Here is a 14,663-nt window from a genome sequence, read left to right as displayed (position 1 = left end):
TTCTTTGTGGTGGTGGAAACTAAGTATGGAATTCAGAAAGTCAGGTCTTAAGAGAGTTGGTTTGGTTTGGTAGACAACAGGAAGACAGAACTTCTAAGGCAGCGGGTGACTGATGATGATATTACAGGAAAATTTAGGAAGACTTGACATGTCAGCTTGGGTGAGCTTTATGAAAGAGAAGGCAGTGCTAAGGTAATCAAGAAAACCAGGCACTTCTATTTGCAGCAAATGATCTCAACCCTAATACCCTAAGAGTTTGCTGAATCAAACTGAAAATTCTAGATGGAGCTGGCCCAGAGATAATATCGTATGAACCTCTCATGGACAATGTAACCAAACTGTCTCAGTTTAAGTCCAGAGGATATCCTGGAGCAAAATTTATGGCTCATTAAAAAGTGAAAATTGCAAAATGGAATTTGTATTTAATGAAATCCAAGACCCATGTAATCATTCAATTTTGTATAAGTAAAAAAATTCTCATTTGAATTTTTTTAGGATATATATTCCCCACTTTGTAAAAAATCTCCAAGAATCCACAATGATTGTTGAGAAAACAGCCAGCTTTAAAATGGCAATGAATTTTTTAAAGAATGCAATGAATTATTCCTAGGCAAATAACTACAAAAACTGCTATGAATGGCAGGCGGGAAGATCAACATGCAAAAAGAGAAACATGAAACATAGCCTGGCATAGGAACAGAAGGTTCAGTGCAACTGTTTGTGACAGGAACATAAAAATATGCTGGATGTTGTTTCTTTCTTTAATACACTTGCTGATCAAATGGTATTTGGAGTAATTTCTACACATAGAGACAATAGAAATATTGCAAACATCAAATGCTTAGTTCTTCCAGTTTAGGCTAAAATGGATTACAGGTTGTTTTCTATTTTGAGATAAAGTTGCCTGGGAGAGGTAGATGGATGACATAACTGATTTAAGAACAATCTTACATGGCCTACACTAGGAATTCAAAATCCTTCCTGATGAGACATGTATCAAACTACACCATAAGTTTCTTTGGGTAGAAGAAATGCACCCACCAGGGATGACAAGGACCCACTGACGAAGAAAGGTACCCACCAGGGATGACAAGGATCCACTGATGAAGAAATACACCCCCAGGGGTGACAAGGATCCACTGATGAAGAAATGCACCCTCAGGGGTGACAAGGATCCACTGATGAAGAAATGCATCCCCAGGGGTGACGAGGACCCACTGATGAAGAAAGGTACCCCCAGGGATGACAAGGACCCACTGATGAAGAAATGCATCCCCCAGGGGTGACGAGGACCCACTGATGAAGAAAGGCACCCCCAGGGATGACAAGGACCCACTGATGAAGAAATGCATCCCCCAGGGGTGACGAGGACCCACTGATGAAGAAAGGCACCCCCAGGGATGACAAGGACCCACTGATGAAGAAATGCATCCCCCAGGGGTGACGAGGACCCACTGATGAAGAAAGGCACCCCCAGGGATGACAAGGACCCACTGATGAAGAAATGCATCCCCCAGGGGTGACGAGGACCCACTGATGAAGAAAGGCACCCCCAGGGATGACAAGGACCCACCGATGAAGAAAGGCATCCCCAGGGATGACAGGGATCCACTGATGAAGAAAGGCGCCCCCAGGGGTGACAGGGATCCACTGATGAAGAAATGCACCCCCAGGGGTGACAAGGACCCACTGATGTTTAACACATCTCCTGCACGCGCATGTACCAGGGAGCAGAAACTACTCTGTTTAGTGTCTTGAGATACATTCCCTGTGTGATGATGCTATGGAGACGTATGTGTGAACTGTTCTTTCAACTCCCACACATACTTCACCAGGAACTCCATATAAAAACAAGGGGTCAGCTTCAAGAGGCACACAAGGTTGGAGGCATTTAAAGAGGTTTGCTTTCTATTCTTTGTTCTGGATTCACTGTAGCTGTAACATGATCAGCGCTTGCTCTCCTATAGAGCTAGATAGAAGGTATTCTGGGACAAAAGCTCAGGTTGATTGATAAGAAACCTTATCCTGAAGGTCTCAGGCACGAGGTACTGTACTTCAACTGCCGTTAGACTGAGTGATCCTGAGATACATTTGGACACACTTTGGCATCTGGGCTCAATAATTTCCGAAGCCCCCAAATTGTTCACAGACAACATGCAGGTAAGTTTCTTATAATCTCTGTAGCATTTTATATCTACTAGAATAAGCTTTTGAGTAGGCTGAAGTTTCTTCTTTGTGTAAATCATCAGATGAACTGAAAAAAAATGGAAAGGAGTTCAGATTATAATTGTGGCAATTTGTTTTGCTTCGTTGTTTTTTTCTTATTAAAAAGACATAGGGAAGTAAAAGATGGACTTCGGGAGTTTCTAGTGGTTAAGAGTGAGCTTTGAAACTGACAGGTCTGAGTTCATATCATGGCCCTATCTCACCCTCTTCTTACTCGCTGAATGATCTTGAGCAAATGCCTTAACCACATGGATGCTCAGTTTAAGTCTGAAGATAACCTATCTGAAAGGGATATTAGCAAGACTGAAAGAGTTAAGGCATGTAAAGTGTGTAGCACAGGGCCTGGCTCACAGCCAGTGCTCAGTAAGACGTTAAGTGTCACTATGGGAGTCTTTATTGATTGAAGCTCTGATGAACAGAGACTAAATTCTTCTAATGTCTCTGGCTCTGTTATATTGCAATACTATATTGTATATGTTCTTCCAGATGGAAAGTTTCCATCTCCTTGAATGAGATGGAATAAGCTTGGCATCAGGTATGTCCTAGATCTCGGAAAAGGTTCTGCGCAGATAGCAGGAATCTGCCCATATTGAAAAAGACATTAGGGGACAGTGTCAAAACAGATAATGTCAGAATTCAGTATTCAATTGAAAACTCTTACTAGAAGAATGTAAATGTTTGAACATAGCCATTGGCAGTGGTCAACAAAAGCTGCCACTCCACTGTCAAATAGCCTGGACCTTTGGAATCAGAGAAGAAACTGACCCAAGCACACTGGTTCTGGAAAGGACGGTTGTGTATTTCCCGAAAGTTTTTAGCCTAATGACACCAACTGTTACTTGATATTCACGTGTCTACGTCTGATTCCTGTTTCCCCAGTGTCTAACACAGGTGCCTTGAGTATGGTGAGTAGGGTTTCGTCCAAGCAAGAAAACAGCCAGCATTTTGTTCCGTTTCCACTTCGTGCTAAATACGGGTATGAGTAGTACTGGAGAAGAGAGAGGCATGATGTCCAGGGGACCAAGATCTAGTGAGAGAGGTAACAGAAACACTAGTAATAAACACTTAAAATAGTGTACTGTTACATACTTTCAGGTGTACACACAGTGTTCCGGGAGTGTACACACAGAAATGGGGATGGAGCTTGAACGAATGAATGTGTTCTTTCATTTAGGTGACTTTCTGCAGACTTCGGACTCACCAGTGGTGTTTCATCCTGTTTAATGTTATTCTGTTTCATGCCTTGCTTTTTGGGGCTGATTTTGTGGAAGAATATTTTCTGCATGCTTTGCCTTATGTAGATATGAAAATTCTTGAAATTAAGGATAAGGCAAGAAAATTGAACATGGAGCCCTTGAGAAGCAATCTTTCCAAATACTATATCCTGAGCCAGTCAGAGGTGTGTAAAGGGAAGAGTGTATTTTTGCTCTCTCTTATATTCAGTAGCCCAGAAAATGGAACAAGGCGGGATCTCATCAGGAAAACCTGGGGTAACGTGACCAGTGTCGGAGGGCACCCCATTCTCACACTATTTGCTTTGGGAATGCCTGTTTTGGTAACCACTCAGCAAGAGATAGACAAAGAGCCCCAAAAGAATAATGACATAATTGGAGGCATCCTCTTGGACAGTGCTGAGAACCAGACTCTGAAGATTATTGCCGTGACGCAGTGGGCTGTGGCTTTCTGCCCAAATGCCCTGTTTGTCCTGAAGGTTGATGAAGAGATGTTTGTCAATATACCAAGCTTGGTGGACTATCTTCTCAATCTGAAAGAACACGTTGAAGATATCTATGTTGGAAGAGTTATCCATCAGGATACGCCCAACAGAGACGCTAATAGCCAAGAATTTGTCCCTTTCAGTCAGTACCCAGAAAAATACTACCCAGATTACTGCAGCAGGGAGGCCTTTGTTATGTCCCAAGATGCGGCTCGGATGATGTATGTAGTTTTCAAAGAAGTACCCATTATAGTGCCTGCTGATGTGTTCATAGGAATTTGTGCTAAGTCCATTGGCCTTATACCCATCCACAGTTCAAGGTTTTCTGGGAAAAGGCACATCAGATACAACAGATGTTGCTATAAGTTCATTTTCACATCCTCAGAAACCACAGATGCTGAAATGCCCCGGGCATGGAAGGAAATTAACAGTGGAAAAGAATGTACGCTGCTTGAAACCTATTATGGGCTTGTTTCCTGCAAACTTCTGACGTATCTTGACAGCTTTAAACGCTTTCACATGGGTACCATAAAAAATAATGCCATGTCTTATGAAGATTAGGATTTCTTTTTCTTCAAAGTGTGTTTTTTTAAAACTACCTCCAACCGTGTTACAGAAAATGTCCCTCCTTCCTTGTGTTTTTATGTAGTTTCTCTGGATCTTTAATTGTACTCAGCAAGGTGCAAAGTGTTTTATTGATCTGATGTACTACACTGAATTGAGATCTCATTTTAAGAAATTTAAATTGGTGTAACGTGATTCTCTTCAAAATAAAACCTTCTGTCTAGAAAAGAGAGGACATAAAATTGAATTGTAACTCAGAAGTCTTGTTTCATTTTTATAATTAATGGGTTTCTAAAAATCACATTCTATGGAACTGTCATGACTCCAGTGATCACAGCAGTGACTGACCTTTTAGAATGCTCAGTATTAAAGAGAAATAATAAATAAGGAATTTAACAAAATGTTCATCTTGTCTGCAAGCAGGAAACATTTTTCGTAATCTGGATGGTGGGATCACATTTAAAAGTTTTAGCTACCTAGTATATATTAACTTGGAGAAGGAAATGGCAACCCACTCCAGTATTCTTGCCTGGAGAACCCCGTGGACAGAGGAGCCTGGGGTCACACACAGGTGGACACGACTGAAGCGACTTAGCACGCATGCATGCATTGGAGAAGGAAATGGCAACCCACTCCAGTGTTCTTGTCTGGAGAATCCCAGGGACGGGGGAGCCTGGTGGGCTGCCGTCTCTGGGATCACAGAGAGTCAGACACAACTGAAGTGACTTAGCAGCAGCAGCAGCATATACTAACTATTTCACTACCATAAAGACTTGGCTGTCTTGGTTAAACAATTTCCATCAAGTCCTAATTAGGCAGTGTTCTACAAATGGGATGCAACAAATACACATCTCATGTTATGTAGACACTCTATTGGGCTTCCCTGCGTGGTTCAGTGGTACAGGACCTGCCTGCCAATGCAGGAGACGGGGGTTTGATCCTGGGTTGGGAAGAATCCCTGAAGAAGGAAATAGCAACCCACTCCAGTATTGCTGCCTTGGAAATCCCATGGACAGAGGAGCCTGGCAGTCCACAGGGCTGCCAAGAGTTGGACATGACTTAGCGACTAAACAACAACCATGTACTCTGTTAGTTTCCTAGAGGTGCTAACAGAATGCAACAAACTAGGTGGCTTAAAACAGCAGGAATTTCGTGGTATTAGCAGCAGGAAAATGGCCAGTATGGGAGCGTGGACAAACGGAACTAAGGGACACCAGAGATGGTGGAAGACAGATAACTAATCTGGGACAAGAAAATTCCAGTCACTTGAGAATCATTTTGTAACAGAGCAGGGCTGGTTTATCTATGTCACCATGGCTTGAAAGAAACCTATTTCTACATTCTGAACCATCACACTCCGATAACATATTCACATAAAAACCTCTGGACTGGTGACTGCTTTGCCATTTAGAGAGCAGAACACTAGAAAACAGGTGGGAACATTTTTTGTCAATGAAAAACAAGTGCATCCTTTGTTAATCAGTGAGACAGTATCCTGGTTTAGGCAAAGGGAGCCTTCCACTCTGACCCTGGTTATTAGGAGTCAGTTTCCCTCTCTTTGATCAACTCAATATTGACCTGAACCTCATAAATTAAAGGTCTCAACAACGAGGACCACCAATAACTAAGATGATAGTTTGGGGACCTTTCCAGTTTAGCATGTTATCACTCCCTCCCGCCCAAAACCACAACGGAGTAAAATGCATTGATAAACAGCAAAAAGGGCATCAAGGAACACTAGAAACATCTTCAAAAGATGTATTTTTTATTTTTCAAAGGAATAATAGTAACAAAAAATCAAGAGATCTTATTAAAAGAATTTATTCTTAGTATAGGGAACATAATTTTAAGATTGCATATTACTTGTTTTTCAAAGAACATTAAATATCCAAGACTTTGAAAGTAGAATCAGTAGGGAGAAAAGGAACCCTCTCTCCCCCCAAAAAAACCCGAAAAAAGGTGAGGGGGCAGGGATGAAAAGAATTCAGAAGCAATTTGGTTCCATTTTAGTTAAAGTGAATTTTAAAATAAGACAGAGAGTAAGTCCATGAAATTTCTTTGGGAGGAGAACAAAACTTCCATCTTCTTGCAGAGACTAAGGCAGTAAAAGGAATCTGAGAAACATCTGGTTCAATTATGACTAAGTCTGCCTGCTTTCCTGGTTTTACATTGAGTTTCAACGCGGAAAGACAACAAATGTGGGTGATAAAGTTACATTAGACACTCCATGATAGTTCTGGGGGGCGGGAGCAGCTCTGTTTTGAAGAATACAGATGGAGTCAAATGCCTTAGGAGAAATTTTGGTCAATAAAGGGTCTAGGCTCTGGAAGAAGTCATTCTGCTCCTTCCACTGCTGTTGTGGAAATAGGTTTCACGTAGTACGGACCTTCACTCAGGTAAGTTCTGAGCCTCAAGTAATTTGGGTTCCCAAAGATTTCTGCAATTGTCTTGGAATTGGCAAGTGCTTTCACCAGTTCATACTTAGCATCCTTTGAAGCTTTGTCATGCTCCACGGACCGATCCATCACATACTCTACAAAACCTGGACTGTTAAACATAAGCTTCTGAGCCCAGGGTTGGTTTGCAATGGCCTGAAATGGAAGGGGGAAAAGAACACAATTCCTCTGAGCCTTAAGAAGTTAGGTGTGTTAATGGAATGGCACAAACCTTAGAAAAAAATCTGGTAACACAAACATTAAAAATGTTACTTTTTACCTAAGTAAATTCCTCCTAAAACTCTAACTTAAGAAAATACTCAAAATATTTTTTAAAGTTTTGTATACAAACATGCTCATTACAGTGTGAAAGGTACACTATAAATCCCTTATAGTGGGAAGATGGGTTAGTAAATTATGGTATCTAGCAATAAAAAATTAAAAATTAAGTATATATTAAGAATAATGTTTATAAAGATAGGTAAATCTGTTATATGAAAAAAATAGATCCAAATTACACACATGGCATAATTACAACGATGGAAAAATTAAAGACTAGAGAAGAAAAGACTACCCTAAAGAAACTCATTCACGTGCGTAAGAGTGTATTTTCGAGAATGTTCATTGTAGCATCATTTGTGATAGATGCTATCTAAATCTTCATTTACTGGAGAATGACACATTGCGGTTACACAATGAAATGCTGATGACTTTCCAACTGCCTCTTTTAGTACAGACAAATCTTAAAAACCATGCTAAAGAGAAAAAGCAAGTTGCAGAATGATATGAAGAGCATGATAGCATTTGTAAAGTTCAAGAATATTTGAAATACTGTATTTTAAGGATATATGCATAAGCAGTAAAAGTATGAAATCACACACACACTTGTAAACCCTGAACTCATGACAGTGCAAACACTGAGAACGAGAGGCAGCGGAAGTGAGTCAGGCCGCGGCAGCAAGGTGTGACCGTGCGTCTCAACGTATCCCCAATACACAGACAGACTCTAACACCAACGCTGACACCAGCACTGAGACGAAGCACACCAAACAGGTGTGCTGTGTGCTTTAAAAACCTGCTACGTCTCAATCTTTTCCAAATTTAAAAGTAAAGAATAAGCAACTTTTATAATTAAAAATGTTTTTTAAAACCTCACTACTATATTTTAACAAGGAGCAATCAAGTTTACAGCCTGTCTCTTCCCTTCAAAAGGTGCTCCGCAGCCCATCAGCATCAGCATCAGCTGGGAACTTGTTAGAAACTGAGGATCTCAGGCTGTGTCCCAGAGCCGCTGGCTGAGACTCTGCATCACAACAAACCTTTCAGTGTGAGAATCATCAGCCTGTTCAACAATATTTGAGGATAGGGGGGTTTGAAATAAAAACAGCTGCCCCAACCAGTAAATCAAAAATTATTTCTACAACTATGGCTGAATAAGTGAAGCGTAAGGTAGAAGACTAGGGGAAAATAAAGCAATAAAGAGAATGGGCTTCCCAGGTGGCTCCATCAATGAAGGAGGTGTGGGTTAGATCCCTGGGTGGGGAAGATCCCCTAGAAAAAGAAATGGCAACCCGCTTCAGTTTTCTGCCCTGGAGAATCCCATGGACAGAGGGGCCTGGCGAGTTACAATCCACAGGGTCACAAAAGAGCCAAACGCGACTTAGGGACTAAAACAAGAATACCAGTGCAAGAGCCAAAGTGCCCATCACAGTGGCTACTAACAAGAGTGAGTCTAAAAACCGCATTCCTGAAGCTGGCAGGTATTCTGTGTTCTTCAAGACGCAGACTGTCTCACATCCTGGAGGACGCCTTCCCTGTCTGGCCGCCCCCTCTCCTATTCCTTCCCTCTCCAGGCCAAGCATGCTACCTGAGATGCCATTGATAAGATTACTAAAGGGCGTATTACCACATTTCCACCAGCCCAGGGAACCACAGTAAGTGCTGAAGCTACAAAGTTAAATCAGATATGGTTCCTATTTTTCAATAAACTCTGTTAACAGGTCAACAAATAAACATTTTCAACAAGTGTAATAAATAAAACACGGAGGCATAACCCTCACCACAACTATTACAATTAACTATGTATTTACTGCCCAGGTCCCTCCACAGACAGGGAGCTACACGAAAGGAAGGCCTTGTCTATTTTGTTCACTGTTACATCCCCAGAACCTAACACAGAAGCTCAATAAATATTTGCTGAATAAATTAGGAAATGCAAAGTAGGAAAGTCAGCACTGCTGAAGTCAACCTTATGAGTTTGGGCAAAGCTTGCTGAAAAGATATCTGAGCTAGCCCTTGGAAGAATAAATAGAAGTTAACAAGCAGAGTCAGGGAAGAGTGCTGCCTGCAGAGAATGTGGAGAAGGCGATGGCGCCCACCCCAGCACTCCTGCCTGGAAAACCCGTGGATGGAGGAGCCTGCTGGGCTGTAGTCCATGGGGTCGCTAAGGGTCGGACACGACTGAGTGACTTCACTTTCACTTTTTACTTCATGCATTGGAGAAGGAAATGGCAACCCACTCCAGTGTTCTTGCCTGGAGAATCCCAGGGACGGGGGAGCCTGGTGGGATGCCGTCTCTGGGGTCGCACAGAGTCGGACACGACTGAAGCGACTTAGCAGCAGCAGCAGCAGAGAATACATGAAGGTCCAGAGATATGATGGGAGCAGTCTCTTTGTCACCAGAGCATCCAGGACCAAAAGGGAATGGCAGGAAATTAGGCTGTGGGAAGACCAGGGCTAGGACAGTAAGGGCTTGCTTGATGGCAGGTAAGGAATCTGGAGTTAATTCTGTGATCCCTGAGCACCCCCAAACATTTGCCACAGCACCTAATAGCTTTCACCGAAACCATCTGTTCACACATTTGTCTCCCTCATTAGTCTGCGCTAACAGCAGGGGGCAGAAACTTATGGGCTTACTGTAAGTACTCAAGTGCTGAAGGAGCAGAGTCCCAGAAGGGCCTCTGGAAAAGAAGAGGCTGCCTACCGTGAACACTTTTAAGGCAGCACAGTGTAGTTCAGGAAAGGGTTGATTACTGATGCCACGGAAGAGCTCCAGTGGGTCCCGAGATAAAGAAGAAAACCAGGACTCTGTCATCCTCAGGAGGTCGTCAGTCTGCTGCTCAGGCTACATGAAACAAAAGGAAAATCTCAAGACATTAGGAAGTGAGGAAACCTGGGTTCAGATCACACCCTGCCATTAACCAGCTGTGTGGTCTCTGCCAAGTCTGGAGCACTCTTCCCCAAACACAGCCCTGACTTCCCCAGATTTGTTTTGGCTTGCTTTTTAATTTTGTTTTGATGGGGTTGATTAAGCAATCTCTAGGGTCCTCTCCAGCTCTAATACTCTATGATTCCACTTTAACTTAAAAAATGTCACTAGTCATATAATGAAGGATATCTTCTTTCACTAAGAGTGAGAAAGATGGCATTTATTTGGTCGAAATTTAGAGTAAGTTAACTAGTATTATACAGATTCATTCTCCCCCAAATATTCCACTGTCCTTTGTTAATTTCCCAAACCACTTACTGGTAAGTAAAAAAGAGATGACAACGCATCCAAACATCTAATCTTGAGCTCTGTTGAGGCATTCTTCGCTTGATATCCTATTTTCATGAGCAAGCGTTCAAAGCGAGTTCCTGTGAAGAAAAACAAGATACTTTTTATTGTGGTAAAATACATGTAACATAAAATTTATCACTTTATCCATTTTTAAAAGGATACATTCACATTGTTGTGCAACCATTATCCCACCCACCTCTAGAGCTTTATTATCACCTCAAACTGCACTCATTAAATAACTTCCCTTTCCCCGCTGCCCCATGTCCCCTGGTAACCACTATTCCACTTTCTGTCTCTGTGATCTGACTATTCCAGGTACGCTGTGTAAGTGGAATCACACAGAATTTGTCTTTTGTGCTGGCTTATTTCACTCAGCACTGTATCTTCAAGGTTCCCCGTGCTGCAGTAGGTGTCAGAACTGCATTCCTCTTAAAGACTGAATGACTCTCCTTTGGATGTGTATGCACCACGTCTGTTTATCTGCTCATTCATCAGTGCCTTGTTTCTACCCTTTGTGGTTACTGTGAGCAATGCTATTAATGAGCACAGGTGTATCTATTTAAGTCCCTGCTCTCAATTCTTTTGGGTGTATATACCTAGAAGTGGCATCGCTGGGTCATATGGTAATTCCAGGTTTAGTTTTCTGAGGAACCACCATAGTTTCCACAGCAGCTGCACCATTCTATATTCCCACCAGATGTGCACACGCTTCCCATTTTTCACATCCTTGGTATTTTGTCAATACTCATTTTGTTTAAAAAAACAACAATAGCCATCCTAATGGGTGTTAAGTGAACAATGATATCTCATAATGCAATAAAAGTACAGAGATCTGGGATCAATGGACCTGGATTTGAGTAGCAGCTGCCCCACAATCTGAATGATCTGAAAAACTTTTCTCAACTTCTCTGAGTTTCAGCTACTTTATCTGTAAAATGAGAGTGACAGCAGTGTGTTCTCTGCACTATTGTAGCAGGATTGTATGTTACAGGTACAAGCACCTAGAAAAGGACATATAACATGGATACTAGCTATGAAACACAACAGCACATGTACTAATAATTTTTAACATCTATTTCACAAGGGCTTTAACAGTGTTGTGCATCTTTTGTGTGTGTGGAATTCACAGTACCTGCAAGATACCCATTTCACAAGGGCTTTAACAGTGTTGTGCATCTTTTGTGTGTGTGGAATTCACAGTACCTGCAAGACACCCAGGGATGTGCCAAGAAAGTATCACTCTTGGCATAAAATCTTGTAACATATTATTGTTTACCTTCCTTGACATATAAATATTAAACAAACGTGTCTTTTCATTAAATATGAACAACCCTGAGAAATATTAACAGCTGTTATGCTGTTTTTATATATGAGGAAAATGAAGCCGCGAGCAGTGAAGTGAGTACGAGAAGCTGAAAAAGCTACGTCAATGTTAGAACTGGGACATAAAGCCAAGTCTTTCTGACTCCAGACTACAGTCTCTGTACCATGAATACTACTTAAGAAGATGTAGAAGGGAAACAGTATTTGATCCAGCCAAGCTAAAAAAAATTCAGTAATAATTATGAGACTTTTTAGGGGTTAGTCGCAGGTCATGGTAAGAAGACTGTCCTATAAAAGCAGCTTCTACAACGAACTTAAGCATAGCAGCAAATAATTCTTATTTTTAAAAAAAGAGCGCCTTAAAGAAAACCAAAACAAGTCATACCAACCTGTTTTCTGTAAAACTTGTTTTCCTTCAACATTGGATCCCAGAATTCCAATCGTGTCCACTGCTACACCAATCATGGTGGGGTCTTGACTTTCTGTCATTTCAAAGACCTTTTCCATAAAGATAGGATAACGCTCACAGATCTGTTGAGGACTATCCATTATGGCCAGGTTTCCAAAGAACTTCACAAACCCTGAAGATATTTAGAAGAATGTATTTTAATAGAGAAAGAAGACAACACAGATTGTGGGCCCCACATTTTCTCAGGACAGTAACAACCTTCAGGCCAGAAAGCGGAGAAAGGTTATGGTGCTGTGCTGCCCAGAAATCAGACAGGCCACGAGAAGATACTGAAGGATCTGTGGGGTCCTGACGGAACAGAGACCCAGGGTGTCAGCTGATCTGAGTCTGAACACTGAAGCACTGTCATCGGAAAAAAGGAGAAGAGAGAACGAGGACCCGTGGAATCAGAGGAAGGCAAGTCTGGAGTCATTTTCAGGAAGAAAATTTTAAACAGAGATGTTCATCAATGAAATAAGCAAGGCTCTCTAAAATAAACCTTCAATTTCTGAACGTGCTCAAGAAAAAGTAACCAACCATGTCCTACAATAGAATGACTAGAACAATTCTATACTAAAGACTTCAACTCAAGCTTTGACAAATCTGTGAAACATACTCTAAATGTCATTCTGGTAGTTTTATTTATGACTCTTTTGGCTGAGGGTCAAGGGAAACATCCTAATGCTCTAAATAGCAACATTTCTAGAAAATCAGAATCAGCAGCATGTGGCTCCCAGAGCAATAAATTCCACTTCATTAAGGGCCCGTGGGCATCATTTAGAGGAAACTGGCTCTAAAGAAAACAATTCTTGGCTTCCCCTGTCAAAGATTAATTCTGACTCAAAACACAGGCTGTCATTTCCACAAGTATTTCTTACCTGGCAAATAGAAGCTAGAGAAAGGGTCTGCATCTGCCCCAACAATTATGTTAGAAATCTGATCAATGACTCCTTCTTGAGCAAGGTACTGTCGTCCATGATGAGTACAGGCCAGCGATGTCACCATTTCTATACAGGTGGCTCTGAAATGCCAAGGTTTTGCATGTGACTGACAGTTTATAAACTGTTTTCATACAGGTTATTTAATTCTTCCCACCAAACGTGAAAGGTCAATGATCCTGGATCTCCTTTTCAGATGAGGACAGAAGGATGAGAAAATTGTAACTTGTCCAGAATCACAATCGTACTGTTTTTCCAAGACAGTTATGACTCAAACCGAGCTCTTCTGATTCAAGGCCCACAGCTGCTGCTTGTTTCCATTATGACACAACCCTCCTCAAAGAGTTTCTAAACCTGTGTTTTATTTTGAAATGTCAAACATGACTTTTTTTTAACACAATTACCTCTACCACATATTTAAAAAATAATTCTTTGGTATCATTTAAAGCCTAACCATGAACGAATTTCCTCAATTAACTAAAACAAGTATTTTTATAGCTGATCCTAAGGTATATTAACTGACTACTTGCAAGTTTTTTTCCTATGTCACTAACTCTGATACTAAGTTAAAGAAACTTAACAAAATAATTTCCTTATTGTGAAAGCTCTGAAACAATGTAACTCCAATGCTTTGAGACAGGGTTAACTGAGGACTAGCTTATACATGTGAGTTTAACAAATTCAGTCACGTTTAAAGAACAGAGGACAATCAGAAAATCATTTAAGAAAAGGAAAACAAAGTCCTGTGTACACAAAGGTAACTATAGTACTCTTATAATAGCAAAATATTTGAAACAAACCAAGTGTTTAAGAGTGAGGAGGTATTGGTAAACTGTGGACTATCCAAGGAAACACTTGGCAGATATCAAAGGGGACTCAGGGAGGAGTAGGGAGCTGGGAATAGAGACTGGAATTAACATTTCTCAATATAGAGCCTGTATCAGCCATTGTACTGGTCTCTATGGTTAATTCACTTAATCCTCATTTTCAGAGTTGTCATTGACATTTAATGTTGTAAATGACAACATTTACAGAGTTGTCATCAAGTTCAGTTCAGTTCACTCAGTCGTGTCCGACTCTTTGCGACCCCATGGACTGCAGCACGCCAGGCCTTCCTGTCCATCACCAACTCCTGGAGTCTACCCAAACTCATGTCCATTGAGTCGGTGATGCCATCCAACCATCTCATCCTCTGTTGTCCCCTTCTCCTCCTGCCCTCAATCTTTCCCAGCATCAGTCTTTTCAAATGAGTCAGCTCTTCGCATGAGGCAGCCAAGGTATTGGAGTTTCAGCTTCAACATCAGTCCTTCCAATGAACACTCAGGACTGATCTCCTTTAGGATGGACTGGTTGGATCTCCTTGCAGTCCAAGGGACTCTCAAGAGTCTTCTCCAACACCACAGTTCAAAAGCGTCTATTCTTCGGTAATCAGCTTTCTTTATAGTCCAACTCT

The 14,663-nt window shown here is 41.4% G+C and overlaps 2 protein-coding genes across 2 annotated transcripts in view; one reads left to right on the top strand and one right to left on the bottom strand.

The window, feature by feature from the left end:
- Window positions 1-1,719: 1,719 nt before the first annotated feature.
- LOC104994770 (putative UDP-GlcNAc:betaGal beta-1,3-N-acetylglucosaminyltransferase LOC100288842) lies at window positions 1,720-4,730 on the top strand. Its single transcript, XM_010848423.1, has 2 exons — window positions 1,720-2,160; window positions 3,401-4,730. The coding sequence occupies exons 1-2, from the start codon at window positions 2,155-2,157 to the stop codon at window positions 4,502-4,504; spliced, it is 1,110 nt and encodes a 369-aa protein (XP_010846725.1). The 5' UTR covers window positions 1,720-2,154; the 3' UTR covers window positions 4,505-4,730.
- A 1,504-nt stretch (window positions 4,731-6,234) lies between these two features.
- PSMD5 (proteasome (prosome, macropain) 26S subunit, non-ATPase, 5) overlaps window positions 6,235-14,663 on the bottom strand; it is a 22,268-nt gene continuing 13,839 nt past the window's right edge. Inside the window, exons 6-10 of the mRNA XM_010848422.1 lie at window positions 13,151-13,293; window positions 12,214-12,405; window positions 10,469-10,578; window positions 9,926-10,066; window positions 6,235-7,098 (exon numbers count right to left, since the gene is read on the bottom strand). Of these exons, the coding sequence (XP_010846724.1) occupies window positions 6,841-7,098; window positions 9,926-10,066; window positions 10,469-10,578; window positions 12,214-12,405; window positions 13,151-13,293 (844 nt within the window). The 3' untranslated portion in view covers window positions 6,235-6,840. The remainder of the gene's footprint in view (window positions 7,099-9,925; window positions 10,067-10,468; window positions 10,579-12,213; window positions 12,406-13,150; window positions 13,294-14,663) is intronic.

The sequence above is a fragment of the Bison bison genome, unplaced genomic scaffold, assembly GCF_000754665.1.
Source record: "Bison bison bison isolate TAMUID 2011002044 unplaced genomic scaffold, Bison_UMD1.0 scf7180017864266, whole genome shotgun sequence".
Lineage (NCBI taxonomy): Eukaryota > Metazoa > Chordata > Mammalia > Artiodactyla > Bovidae > Bison > Bison bison.
The sequence above is the reverse complement of the archived record's forward strand: the minus strand, read 5'-3'. Positions and strand labels throughout refer to the sequence as shown.